The sequence below is a fragment of the Bidens hawaiensis genome, unplaced genomic scaffold, assembly GCF_021521415.1.
Source record: "Bidens hawaiensis isolate Kalapana, Puna unplaced genomic scaffold, B.hawaiensis_p1.1 tig00008011_1, whole genome shotgun sequence".
Lineage (NCBI taxonomy): Eukaryota > Viridiplantae > Streptophyta > Magnoliopsida > Asterales > Asteraceae > Bidens > Bidens hawaiensis.
In genome coordinates this window covers 100,832-113,301 of record NW_027491561.1, presented here as the reverse complement: position 1 = coordinate 113,301, position 12,470 = coordinate 100,832, and the positions used below count along the sequence as shown (strand labels likewise).

Genomic DNA, 12,470 nt, shown 5'->3' with positions numbered 1-12,470 from the left:
GAAGGCTATGACAATGGAGTGGCTCCACCCGAAATCACCGAAAATTTCGAAATCAAATCAAGCACCATTCATATGGTGGAAAATTCAGTTCAATTTCATGGTCTCCTCAACGAAGACCCTCTTTCTCACATATCTCGATTCCAACGAATCTGCGAAACCTTTAAAATCCAAAACTGTTCAGACGATCAAATCAAGCTTAAACTCTTTCCTTTCTCTCTAAGGGGTCAAGCCCTGGAATGGATAGAATCTATTTCCTCTGGTTCCATCACCACTTGGGACCAGTTGGTTGAACAGTTTCTCCTCAAATATTTTCCACCCGATAAAACTGCCAAATACCGAGCCAGCATTACCGGATTCCGGACCGATGATGATGAATCGCTACACGCAGCATGGGAAAGATACAAAAGTCTTCTGAGAATATGCCCACACCATGGACTGAGCGTATGGTTACAAGTTCAACTTTCTTTGACGCACAATCCAGTAAAAAAAAAACAGGCCATCGACCAGATCGCTGGTGGAGACCTGGGATCCAAATCACCTAACAAAGCATTTGAAGTCCTGGAGAAGGCCGCAAAGAAGAGTTTCGCTTACAACCCACCAAGATCTACACCTACCCATAAAGGAATGCATCACGTTGATTGCAACACTCTTGTCACAGCACAACTTGAAGCCCTTTCTAAAAAATTCGAACAACTTCAAGCCGAGCTATCAAAAACCAGACTCACGTGCGACACTTGTGGAGGAAATCATAAGACGAATGATTGTAAACAACTCATCATGGCCATGGAAGAATTCGATTTCATCGCTCGACAAAACAACACTTTCAGCAACAACTACAATCCAGGATGGAGAAACCACCCGAATTTCAGTTGGAAAGACGGAGGTAACACTCAAACCTTACCCGGATTCGAAAAGAGACCGATGAATCAACCCTTCCAACCTAAACCTCAATTTCAAGATCAAAGTTCTAGTAGCCATCAAAACCCAAGATACTCAAAGATCGAAGAAATGTTAATCCAGCTGATGACTAAAACAAACGAAGCAGAGAAGAAGGCCGACTCAAGAGCTATTGATATCAGCGGAGTACTACTAAAACATGAAGCCGATCTCAAAAGTCAACAAGCATCACTTCAGAACCTAGAAACTCAAATCGGACAAATTGCCCGACAATTATCCGAAAGACCACCTGGCTCTCTTCCAAGCAACACCATCACCAACCCGAATGTGATAGCTAACGCTGTTACACTCAGAAGCGGTACGACCACTGTTGTCCCACCAACTTCAGAATCAGTTATGGAGAAGAAGTCTCCTGATGAAACACAGGAGAGACGAAGCAGGAACGATTGGAAGTTCAGTACGGGAAGTTTCTAGAACTCTTTAAGCAACTCCATATCAACATCCCTTTTGTCGAAGCCATCGCTCAAATGCCAAAATATGCCAAGTTTCTCAAAGAAGTGCTGACAAACAAAAGGAAGCTGGAGGAGATCTCGCATGTCACCCTAAGTGAAGAATGTTCAGCGGTCCTCCAAAGCAAGCTTCCAACAAAGATGACCGATCCAGGGAGCTTTACTATCCCTTTTCTTATAGGAAATTTGTCTGTTAGCAATGCCCTGGCTGACCTAGGAGCTAGTATTAATTTAATGCCTTATGCGGTTTTTGCAAAACTAGGGATATAAGAACCAAAGCCCACCCGCATGAGCATTCAGTTAGCTGACCGATCTGTTAAATATCCTCGGGGCATTGTTGAAAACATGCTTGTCAAGATTGACAAATTTGTTTTCCCAATAGATTTTGTAATTCTAGACATGGAGGAAGACAAAAGTGTACCTCTGATTTTTGGAAGACCCTTTTTAGCCACCGCAAAGGCTATTATTGATGTTTGCACCGGCAAGCTCACTCTTAGGGTCAATGACGAGGCAATCACTTTTGACATAGGAAAATCTATGCAATATCCGCAACAACACGATGACACATTATACTGTGTTGATATCATAGATTCCATCGTAATTGCTATATGCGAAATTCCTCCATCAATACACCACTAGAAACACAAGTCTTAGACAAAACACTCAACAAACCCATTTAAGAAAACGAAAATATCAAAAATGATTATCAGGAAACATCAGAAGTAATATATGAAATCACTGAAAACAATGAAAAATCAAAACCATCAATCGAAGAACCACCAGCCTTAGAGTTAAAAGAACTACTAAACCATCTCGAATACGCCTTCCTATAAAAAGATTCTCAACTCCCAGTAACTATTTCATCTCACCTTTCTAATGAAGAGAAAGACGAACTTCTTAAGGTTCTTAAGAACCATAAGAAGGCAATCGCATGGAAGATCATTGATATCAAGGGCATCAGTCCCTCCTTTTGTTCTCACAAAATTCTCATGGAAGAAGAATACAAACCCGTGCTCCAACATCAAAGACGTCTCAATCCCAACATGCAAGATGTAGTGAAGAAGGAAGTAATCAAACTCTTTGTAACCGGATTAATCTACCCGATCTCAGATTCACCTTGGCTAAGTCCCGTTCAAGTAGTACCCAAGAAGGGAGGAATGACGGTCGTAATGAACGAGAAGGACGAGCTAATACCAATGAGAACCATCACAGGCTGGCGAGTTTGCATTGATTACCGGAAGCTTAATGACGCCACAAGAAAAGATCATTTTCCACTTCCATTTATCGACCAAATGCTTGAGGGATTATCTGAAAAAATGTTCTACTGTTTTCTTGATGGATTTTCCGGATATTTCCAAATTCCCATTGCTCCTGAAGATCAGAAGAAAACCACCTTTACATGTCCCTATGGAACCTTCACTTACCAAAGAAGGCCATTTGGATTATGTAATGCTCCAGCCACCTTCCAACGTTGCATGGTGACCATCTTTCATGAAATAATCGAAAATTCTATGGAAATTTTCATGGACGACTTCTCAGTCTTCGGAGACTCCTTCGATCATTGTCTAAAAAACCTAGACAAAATGTTAACTAGGTGTGAAGAAGTGAATTTGGTACTCAACTGGGAAAAATGCCACTTTATGGTAAAGGAATGCATTGTTCTCGGTCACAAGATTTCTCAAAACGGACTAGAAGTTGATAGAGCCAAAATAGAAACCATATCCAAACTTCCACCACCAATTTCAGTAAAAGCCATTAGAAGTTTTCTAGGTCATGCAAGTTTCTACCACCGCTTCATAAAAGACTTTTCAAAAATCGCTAGACCTATGACCAAACTTCTGGAGAAAGACCATTCATCTTCTCTGAAGAATGTGTTGAATCATTCAACATATTAAAAGACAAACTTGTCAACGCACCAATCATGACTACACCCGATTGGACCCTTCCATTCGAAATTTTGTGCGATGCAAGTGACTTTGCAGTTGGAGCCGTACTCGGACAACGCAAAGAAAGACACTTTCTCCCAATTTAATATGCAAGTAAAACTCTGAACGATGCACAAGAAAATTACACTACAACAGAAAAAGAGTTACTAGCAGTAGTATTTGCCTTTGAAAAATTTAGATCCTTTCTAGTTCTTTCTAAAACCATAGTTTACACCGACCATGCCGCAATACGATACCTCTTCAACAAACAAGATGCCAAACCCAGACTTATCAGATGGATCCTACTACTCCAAGAATTTGACATTGAAGTTAAAGACAAAAAGGGAGCAGAGAATGTAGCCGCAGACCACCTTTCACGCTAAGAATGCCCAGCTCCTAAAGAACTTCACAAAGAAATTATCAACGATAATTTCCCACATGAAATTCTCATGCACATTTAAGCCGACATAGAAAAAAGAGACGAAAGCCCTTTGTATGCCGACTTCGCAAACTATCTAGCTTTTAGAATCCTAAGAAAAGGGCTTACTCATCAACAACGGAAGAAATTCTTCTCCGGCCTTAAGTTTTACTTCTAGGAAGATCCATACTTGTTTAGGATAGGCGCTGATCAAGTTATTCGTAGGTGCGTAGCCGGCAATGAGGCCTTAGACATTCTCAAACACTGCCACGAAGGACCTACGGGTGGACACCATGGTACCGCCACTACGGTCAGAAAAGTGTTTGATGCAGGATTTTTCTGGCCCACCGTATACAAAGATACACATACTTTGATCCAAGCATGCGATGCTTGTCAAAGAGCCGGGAACATCTCATCCAAAAATGAGATGGCTCAAAAGGGCATTCAAATTTGTGATATCTTTGATGTATGGGGAATAGATTTCATGGGCTCATTTCCTAACTCATTCGGAAATAAATACATCCTTGTAGCAGTCGATTACGTATCTAAATGGGTAGAAGCACAAGCTCTTCCCACTAACGACGCTCGAGTAATTGTAAGATTTCCGAAAAGGTTCATGATTCGGCACTCCCAAGGCCCTAATCAGCGACAGAGGTACCCACTTCTGTAATACTCTAATGAAAAAGGTCTTAGCACGATATGAGGTTCACCACCGACTGGCAACACCATATCACCCTCAGACCAGTGGGCAAGTAGAGGTCTCGAATCGAGGAATTAAAAGGATATCAAGCCTCTACAAACAAATAATAAAAAAACAATTTAGGCAATGTACAACTATAATCTAAAATCATGTGTACATACGGGACAAAGACTTACCACGTCTGCCGTGTCCAGCTAACGTTGCTTCAATTTAACCGCAGTTGTAGTCGAACATAGATTTTGTTGGCGACTCGTACAGTACTTTCCACCAGTAAGAGAAGGATTCAAAGATATCTGTCTGAAAAAGACTCTTATGTTCTGCATGTTGTGCCACCTACAAAGGTTTTTGGTAGCATTGGGAAAGACTATTTCACAGGATTTCATCAAGGCTTGGTCCTTGTCAGTCAGGATGACACGCGGCTCCCTACAATCGACGAGCATGTCTTTAAGTCGTTCTAGGGCCCATGTGAAGTTACACTCTTGCTCCCTGAAGATAACTGTGTGCGCAATACAGAAAGACTTTGATGTCGACGTCACACTAACAAACTGAACAAACGGCCACTTGTACATGTTGATGTTGTACGTCGTGTCAATCAACAACAAATCTGGGAACGCAAGCCACATGGTATGAGACTTCTCGTGACAAAAGAAAACATTCTCCGTTCTATTGGTGGAAGGATTCTCCCATGTGTAAAAGGTAAACCCATGGGTTTGAAGAAAGTTTTCAAGTACCTACGCTGGTTTAACAAAAAATTAATAAATATTACAAATATTCTTATTAAACATCAGAATTATAATAAAACTAATATAATAAAATGATATTATAAATAATATTCTTATTAAATCTTACAGAATATATATATTTTATATATGATAAAACAAAATAATATATATTCAAAATAATATATATTAAAAAGAGTTTTACAAAATAATAATATTTTAACAAAAAGTACCTGCATGGGGGTATCACCAATTTTATCTTGGTCATCAACAAGCTTCACGACGTTGTATATGTCCCTAGTAATACATTTGTTACCAGGAAAGTGTTGCTTTATGGCTGACTTAATTTTAGCAGGCCTCAGACCCTGCCTATGCAACGTCGCAACCATATCAATTTCCTCGTCGGCCAGTTTCCTTAGTGTCGGGTGCCCCTCCTCAAACAAAACGGGATCGTGGTTGTGCGTCTCGTTGATAACCTCTAGCTTCCAACAATCACCTGGCGCGTTGTACCTCCCGACAAGTTTAAATGGACAACCCCTTTTAATACTCCCGGTATGCCTCACCGTTGCCTTAAGTTTTGGTTCCCCACCTCGATTGCATACAAGTTCAACACTTTTGTTCCTTGAACGTTAGACAGAGATAACACAACCATGCTCCCGTCATGTCTTCTTAACCCAATCCACCAACTCAGCAACAGAATTAAAATACTGATATCAAGCAATGTAAATAAAGTAATATTTAGTAATGTGTTGAAAAAGAATAATAATAACTTTTTTTAAAAAAAAATAGGTCATACATTATTAGTTACATAAGAAAATGTCATCTCCCGTATGTAATGATCACCATCATCATTATCAACATCATCATCATCATCATCAACATCGTCATCGCCTCCTTCGCCGTGAGCCTCTTGAATGCCATCAACGACGTTGCTCGTGACTAGTCTTGACATGTATGGTTGCTCTCCTAAAGGTAACTGGTACGAATTCTGGGTTCCATAATATGGACCGTCTACATGTAACTGCTGCGAAGACTGACCATAAAGCTCCTCGACTCTGGCCTCATATGTATTCGATGATGTCCTATTATCCTCCGGCCACGAAGGGTGACTACCGCCGTATATGATATACCCCTGATAAAAAATATTGGCAACGTATAATATTTAAAAAATAACTAACGCTGTACTATATAAATACACTAAATAACCTGGTCAGGATTTGGTAATTCGTGCTGCTCGATATTTCCATACCCCGGCTCATGGTTCGAGTCGGGAAGTTCATTCAAATCTGGCAAGCCCGACTGCTCCGGCTGATCATTGTATGCGTAGCCCGACTGCTCGTCGTTCCCGTCACCAAACAAAATATCATATAATTCCATTATATTTTAACAAACACAAATATTGGATCTATATTTTAACAAACACAAAAACATTCGATGTCGAGACACGAGATGGATGGATAATATATGTAGAGAAAGGGAGACGGATGTTACAAAATCAAATTATTGACTTGATCCGTCGCGTATCGGCCGATCCACGACGTATCATGTACGATGTATGATAGACTTGATGGTCCGAGGTTGACGTGTACCCGATATGTAGCGGATCGCCCAATCCATCACGAATAGGGTACAAACATAATAAGACAAAATCTTTTGACATAATAAAACAAAAAACTGTGATCCTCCGCAGATCGGGTGATCCGCCGCGTATTGGGTGGATGTTTTTATTTTTGGGTGGTGTCTCTAGTAGGACCCAAAAAGTTAGGCCTTCAGCTCCACCGACGATACTGACTGCAGAATGCAGTATAGATAATCTGGCATGACAATGACAATTTATAATACATACAGAAATGTGGTCTGCAACACTGAAAGTGTAATATTTATCTTTTCTCCATTTAAAATCTTCATTTTTGTGGTTAATACAAAGTTTTCTCTAGAGTTGTTTTGGTCATATATAGTTGAACGTGTAAGTCACTGAATTTATACAATTTCAGATTAATATAAAATCTGCACATTGATCATCTGGCATGACAATGATTCACAAGATCATGGTAAGGTATGAGGTATACTTTAGCCAATCTTAATTTCACATAAACTTCATATTATTTATATTTTCTCTTTCACTCCATGTCATCCAAAGGAAATGATTTAACTCATTTAACTCCATCTCTCTACTATTAATATTTAATGTAAAATCAAACATTTAGTTTAATTACAAAAATAAATAATAACATATATATTCACATCCGAAATGGATTTAATGCATATTCAAATTTACACGTGCAACATATTTTTTCAGACATCTTAATGAAAGAAAGCAACATCAAAAGTCAGTCTTACTCTACATTTTTTTTACTGGAATAGGAGGTTAAAAATTGTTTTCAGACATATTTATATTTTTTACTGGAATAGGAGGTTAAAAATTGTTTTCAGACATATTTATAGAAGAAAGCAACATCAAACACCAAAAAAAAAAGTTCAGACATTAATGGAAGAAAATCAAACACCAGTCTTACTCTAGATATTTTTTTATGTAATGCGCGGTTTAATTTTTTTTTTTTTTGACTTATTAATGGAAGAAAGCAAAATCAAACACGGTCTTACTCTAGATATTTTTGATGTAATAGGTGGTTTAATATTTTATAGACATATTAATGGAAGAAAGCAACATCAAACACCAGTCCCTTACTCTAGATTTTTTTTTTTGTTGGAATAGATGGTTTAAAGAAATGGTTTTTGGTGACTAACTAAAGTTTAGGTGTTCTTAGATTATTTGTTATCTCGGATAGCAGATTATGAAGACAAAATCAGCTAATTTTTCAAGTGGCAGTCCAAGTCATCCAATTGCGACATGTGAATGACGCTATCTCAAATAGTGGATTACGCAAACCACCATTCTGGTCGATGATTTGGACTTGGACGATGACATGGATTGTCATTTGAAAGGTTAGCTGATATGTCATCATATATGAGATAACAAATTACCTAAAAGCACTTAAAATTTAATCAGCAATTTAAAATAACTTTTTTTCTTTTTTTTAAACCACCTCATCCAGACAAAAAAAAATCTTGCACTATATGTGTGTGAATGTGTCTATATATACCCAGTGAATGAACATTGAAGAATACCCTTACCAAACTCGTACACCCATAAATGGATCATATTCATCTTTTCTTACTTTCTCTTGTATCGTTAATCTCCTTAATTTTGGTTATGAAATTATCAATGCCCAAAAAGAGAAACAATCTTCCACCAAGTCCACCATCTCTCCCAATAATTGGCCATCTTCATCTAATCAAAGGACATGTTCATAGAGTGTTACAACACCTTTCTTCCAAATATGGTCCCATCATGGCTCTTCGGTTCGGGTCGCGCCCTATTCTCGTCATAACCTCACCATCAGCCGTAAAAGAATGCTTCACCAAAAACGACATCGTGTTAGCCAACCGACCACTTCTTTTAAGTGGCAAGTATTTTGACTATGATCACATGGGGCTCGGTTCGGTGCCCTACGGCCGTTTATGGAGAGATACTCGCCGCGTCATGAACGTTGAACTGTTTTCAACAACGCGACTCAAAACTTACATAGATTTTCGACACGATGAAGTCAAGTTGATAATTAAACAACTTTTTCAGGATTGTTCTCAAGGGTTCACTAGGGTGGAAATGATATCAAGAATTGAAGGGTTACCTTTTAATATAATATTGAAAATGGTAGGTGGGACAAAGGTGAGTGATTTAAAGGGTGTTAGTGAGTTTAAGGAGGTGATAAGGGATGTGTTTGAAGCTAGTGGAGCAACAAATGCTGGTGACTTCATTCCGTTGTTTAAATGGATTGATTTTAAGGGTTTAGAGAAGAGGCTTTTGAAATTGTGGAATAAATCAGACAGATTTTTGCAGAACTTGATTGAAGTGTGTAGTAATGTAGAGAAAGGAAAGGAAAAGACGTTTGTGGAGGCTATACTTTCTTTGCAGGAATCCGAACCGGAATACTATACAGATGATGTAATCAAAGGCAATATAATGGTACGTATTTAATTTATAACTTTACAACCTACCTTTATTTTCTTTTATTCTTTTTAACACATTTGGAACTACCCTGATACTCGAGTGAGCTTTTTTAAAACGAGAAGTCAACCGTACATACTGACTTCATGCTTGGCTCACCCAATAACATCATCTAGGAGGAAACCACCACTATAGGAAAAATCCCCTGAGACAAGTTTCGAATCTAAGGTAGCATTTGGTATGCGTGAATGAGAAATGGAATAAGTCATTCGGTGGGAATGAAAAAAATTGTATTTGCTTGGTCAATGGAATGAAATAACCCATTACCTAGCCAACCATCATTACTTCCTGAACCAACAATCGCCACCACCAACTGTTTTCCATTTTATAATTTCACTTTCTAACTCTTGGTAAGTAAACTGTTTTTAAGACCAATTTATGATCAACTTACTGCAATAAATCAATAGCTTCTATAGTTTATCTTACGAATATACAATTGTTTATCGATGTTTAGTGTTCACTCAAAATAACACTTTAGACTGATTTGTTACTAAAACAGGTGATTATGTATCTTTTTCTATTCTTTTCTTTCTTTATTTTTTTTTCTTCCTTTTTTTTTTGGTTATATGACTTCACTAATTATTACGAGATATAATTTTATGAAGTTGATCACCGCTGATACATAACAGGAAGATGCTTTACAAATGCAATACTACAATAGTACTATGAGTCCCCGCCGTGTAGCTTAATTGGTTAAGGGATCGTAAGACTTGGAACAATAACTAGAGGTCGTGGGTTCGAAACCGATCCTAAGCGCCAATTGCCATGCCGCTGAGTGAGGCTGATTTACCTCTCACGTGATAGGACTGGGACGATCTGGCGTGTGCCGGTTTGCGTTTCTGGAACAACACGTTTTGGAGCAATACATAGTACTATGAAAAGCTTATTATGATCGTTCCGAAACCCGGCCACGCTTTGTAACAATGAGAGTTAATAGAGGGCCTCGATTTTTTCTCGCTTTAGGCCTCCAAAATGGTTGGGCCGCCACTGTCCAAAGCCACCACCAAAGTCGCCCACCAACACCAACCACTACCGCCACCACCCACCCATCCCCACCAACCACCTTTACCGCCCGTCACCCACCACTGCCGCTACCAACCACCGCCACCAACCATTGCTCGGGCCAACACCATAACCACCACCACCACCAGCCACGATCGCCGCCACCAACCATTGCCCCGGGCCAACACCATCACCACCACCGCCACCACCCACCACCACCACTAACCACCATTACCTCTCGCCGCCCTCTGCTCCCACTAACCATCGCCCCCACCGCCCATCTCCAACCATTATCACACCTCACCCACCACCGTCGTCCACTACCACCATCATTGTTTACCACCGCCACCACCACCAGAATACTGCCACCCCCCAGCGCCCCACCATCATTTAAGCCCAATTTTATAAAATTATTATTTTTATTAAATTAGGCTTACATAAATTAAGTAATCGAATTTAAACATTAAAAATAAATATTTTTTTTCATGTAGTTTTGCACCGTTTGGGATTGTCATCCCATGATTGATGTAATCCTGTCATTTTTATAACTTAATTTAGTTTTATTTTTTGTTAGGCTATATGTAATGGGGCTACAATTTGGGCAATTTTGGACGCGAAGGGGCGCGAACACCGCCCCCCCCCCCCCCCCCCCGGCGATTTTTGGGCAAAATGGGCGGGGGCGAGTTCTTCTCGTCGCCTGGAAGAAGGGGCGAATTGCAGGTGGTGGGGCCAGCATGTATGCATATGTGTGTGTTATATATACATATATATACATATATTATTATATATATATATTATATTACTATTTGTAGCCCCTACACCATTACACCCCAAAAACAAATTTTCACCTCTTGCTGACTAGGCGCTACACGGCGCAAAACGCCCCAATTTGTAGCCCCTTCACTACACATAGCCTTATGACCTACCTCATCGGACCTCAACAGACAAAAAAATTTAATACATATTGAAAGACAACCAACACTACTCTGGAACTTCTGACCCCATATAATGTTATGGGTCCGCCACTAACTAATACCCGGGTTTATTTATTGTACAAATTTATTTTTAGGCCTAAGTTTTGACTCGTTTTAGTGTCACTTTAGGTCGAAGCTAATGAGCAAGTTGTCTCGTTTACACCCTACCCTAGTGTTTGCGATCTTCTGATTCAAAATAAAATGATACGATGAATAGGTACACTAAACTCATAGAAAGAGGGAAGCCCTTTTAAAATAGCTTTAATTTTTGTATAGGCATTGCTACTTGCTGGAACAGACACTTCATCAGTGACAATAGAATGGGCTATGTCACTTCTTCTAAATCATCCCAAGGTTTTAGAAAAAGCTAGGGCCGAGGTTGATGAACATACGGGACAAGACCGTTTGGTACAAGAAACCGATCTTCCATATCTGCCATACATCCAATGCATCGTTAACGAGACGCTAAGACTATTCCCAGCAGCACCGCTATTGGTGCCTCACGAGTCATCAGAAGATTGCACCATTGGAGGGTTTGATGTGGCTCGTGGCACGATACTGCTGGTGAACGCATTTGCCATCCATAGGGACCCAAAGGTGTGGGACGACCCATTGAGTTTCAAACCTGAAAGGTTTGAGAAAATGGGAAAGGAGGGGTACATGTTCATACCGTTCGGAATGGGTCGTCGCCAGTGTCCTGGGTCAAGCCTGGCTAACAAGGTCGTTGGGTTAGCTTTGGCATCATTTATCCAGTGCTTTGAATGGGAAAGGGTTGGTGAAGAGTTGGTGGAGTTGTCGGAAGGGAAAGGTCTAACCATGCCCAAAGATGAGCCGTTAGTAGCAATGTGCAAAGCCCGTGAACAAATGACTCATCTTCTTAAGGACTTGTGAGAACCATATCACGGTTGTGAAACTTTGTTTTATATTGGAAATATGTATCGATGGTGCCTAATATTAGCCATTAAGTTTGCGTGTTATAAGTCAATATAAAATAATGTAACAGTATCAGTCATGAGAGTAAATGTTATTTTCCTTTTCTGTGCGTACACTATATATTTTGACTGCATGTTTCATGTTTGTAGCCTTACAGTTTGCATGTATAATACGTTTTCTTAAGAATGAAATTAATCCACTTTTTAATTCCATGATCATAAATTAAATACATATCAACTTTTACTACAACGTTTACTTGCTGTAACCCCGGACGACGGGAACTAACTGTGACAAGTTACAAACGAAAGGGGGGCTTTCAGAAGA

At 39.6% G+C, this 12,470-nt stretch overlaps 1 protein-coding gene across 1 annotated transcript; it reads left to right on the top strand.

The window, feature by feature from the left end:
• Window positions 1-8,305: 8,305 nt before the first annotated feature.
• On the top strand, window positions 8,306-12,132 carry LOC143636572 (cytochrome P450 81Q32-like). Its single transcript, XM_077104136.1, has 2 exons — window positions 8,306-9,195; window positions 11,490-12,132. The coding sequence occupies exons 1-2, from the start codon at window positions 8,323-8,325 to the stop codon at window positions 12,102-12,104; spliced, it is 1,488 nt and encodes a 495-aa protein (XP_076960251.1). The 5' UTR covers window positions 8,306-8,322; the 3' UTR covers window positions 12,105-12,132.
• Window positions 12,133-12,470: the final 338 nt, after the last annotated feature.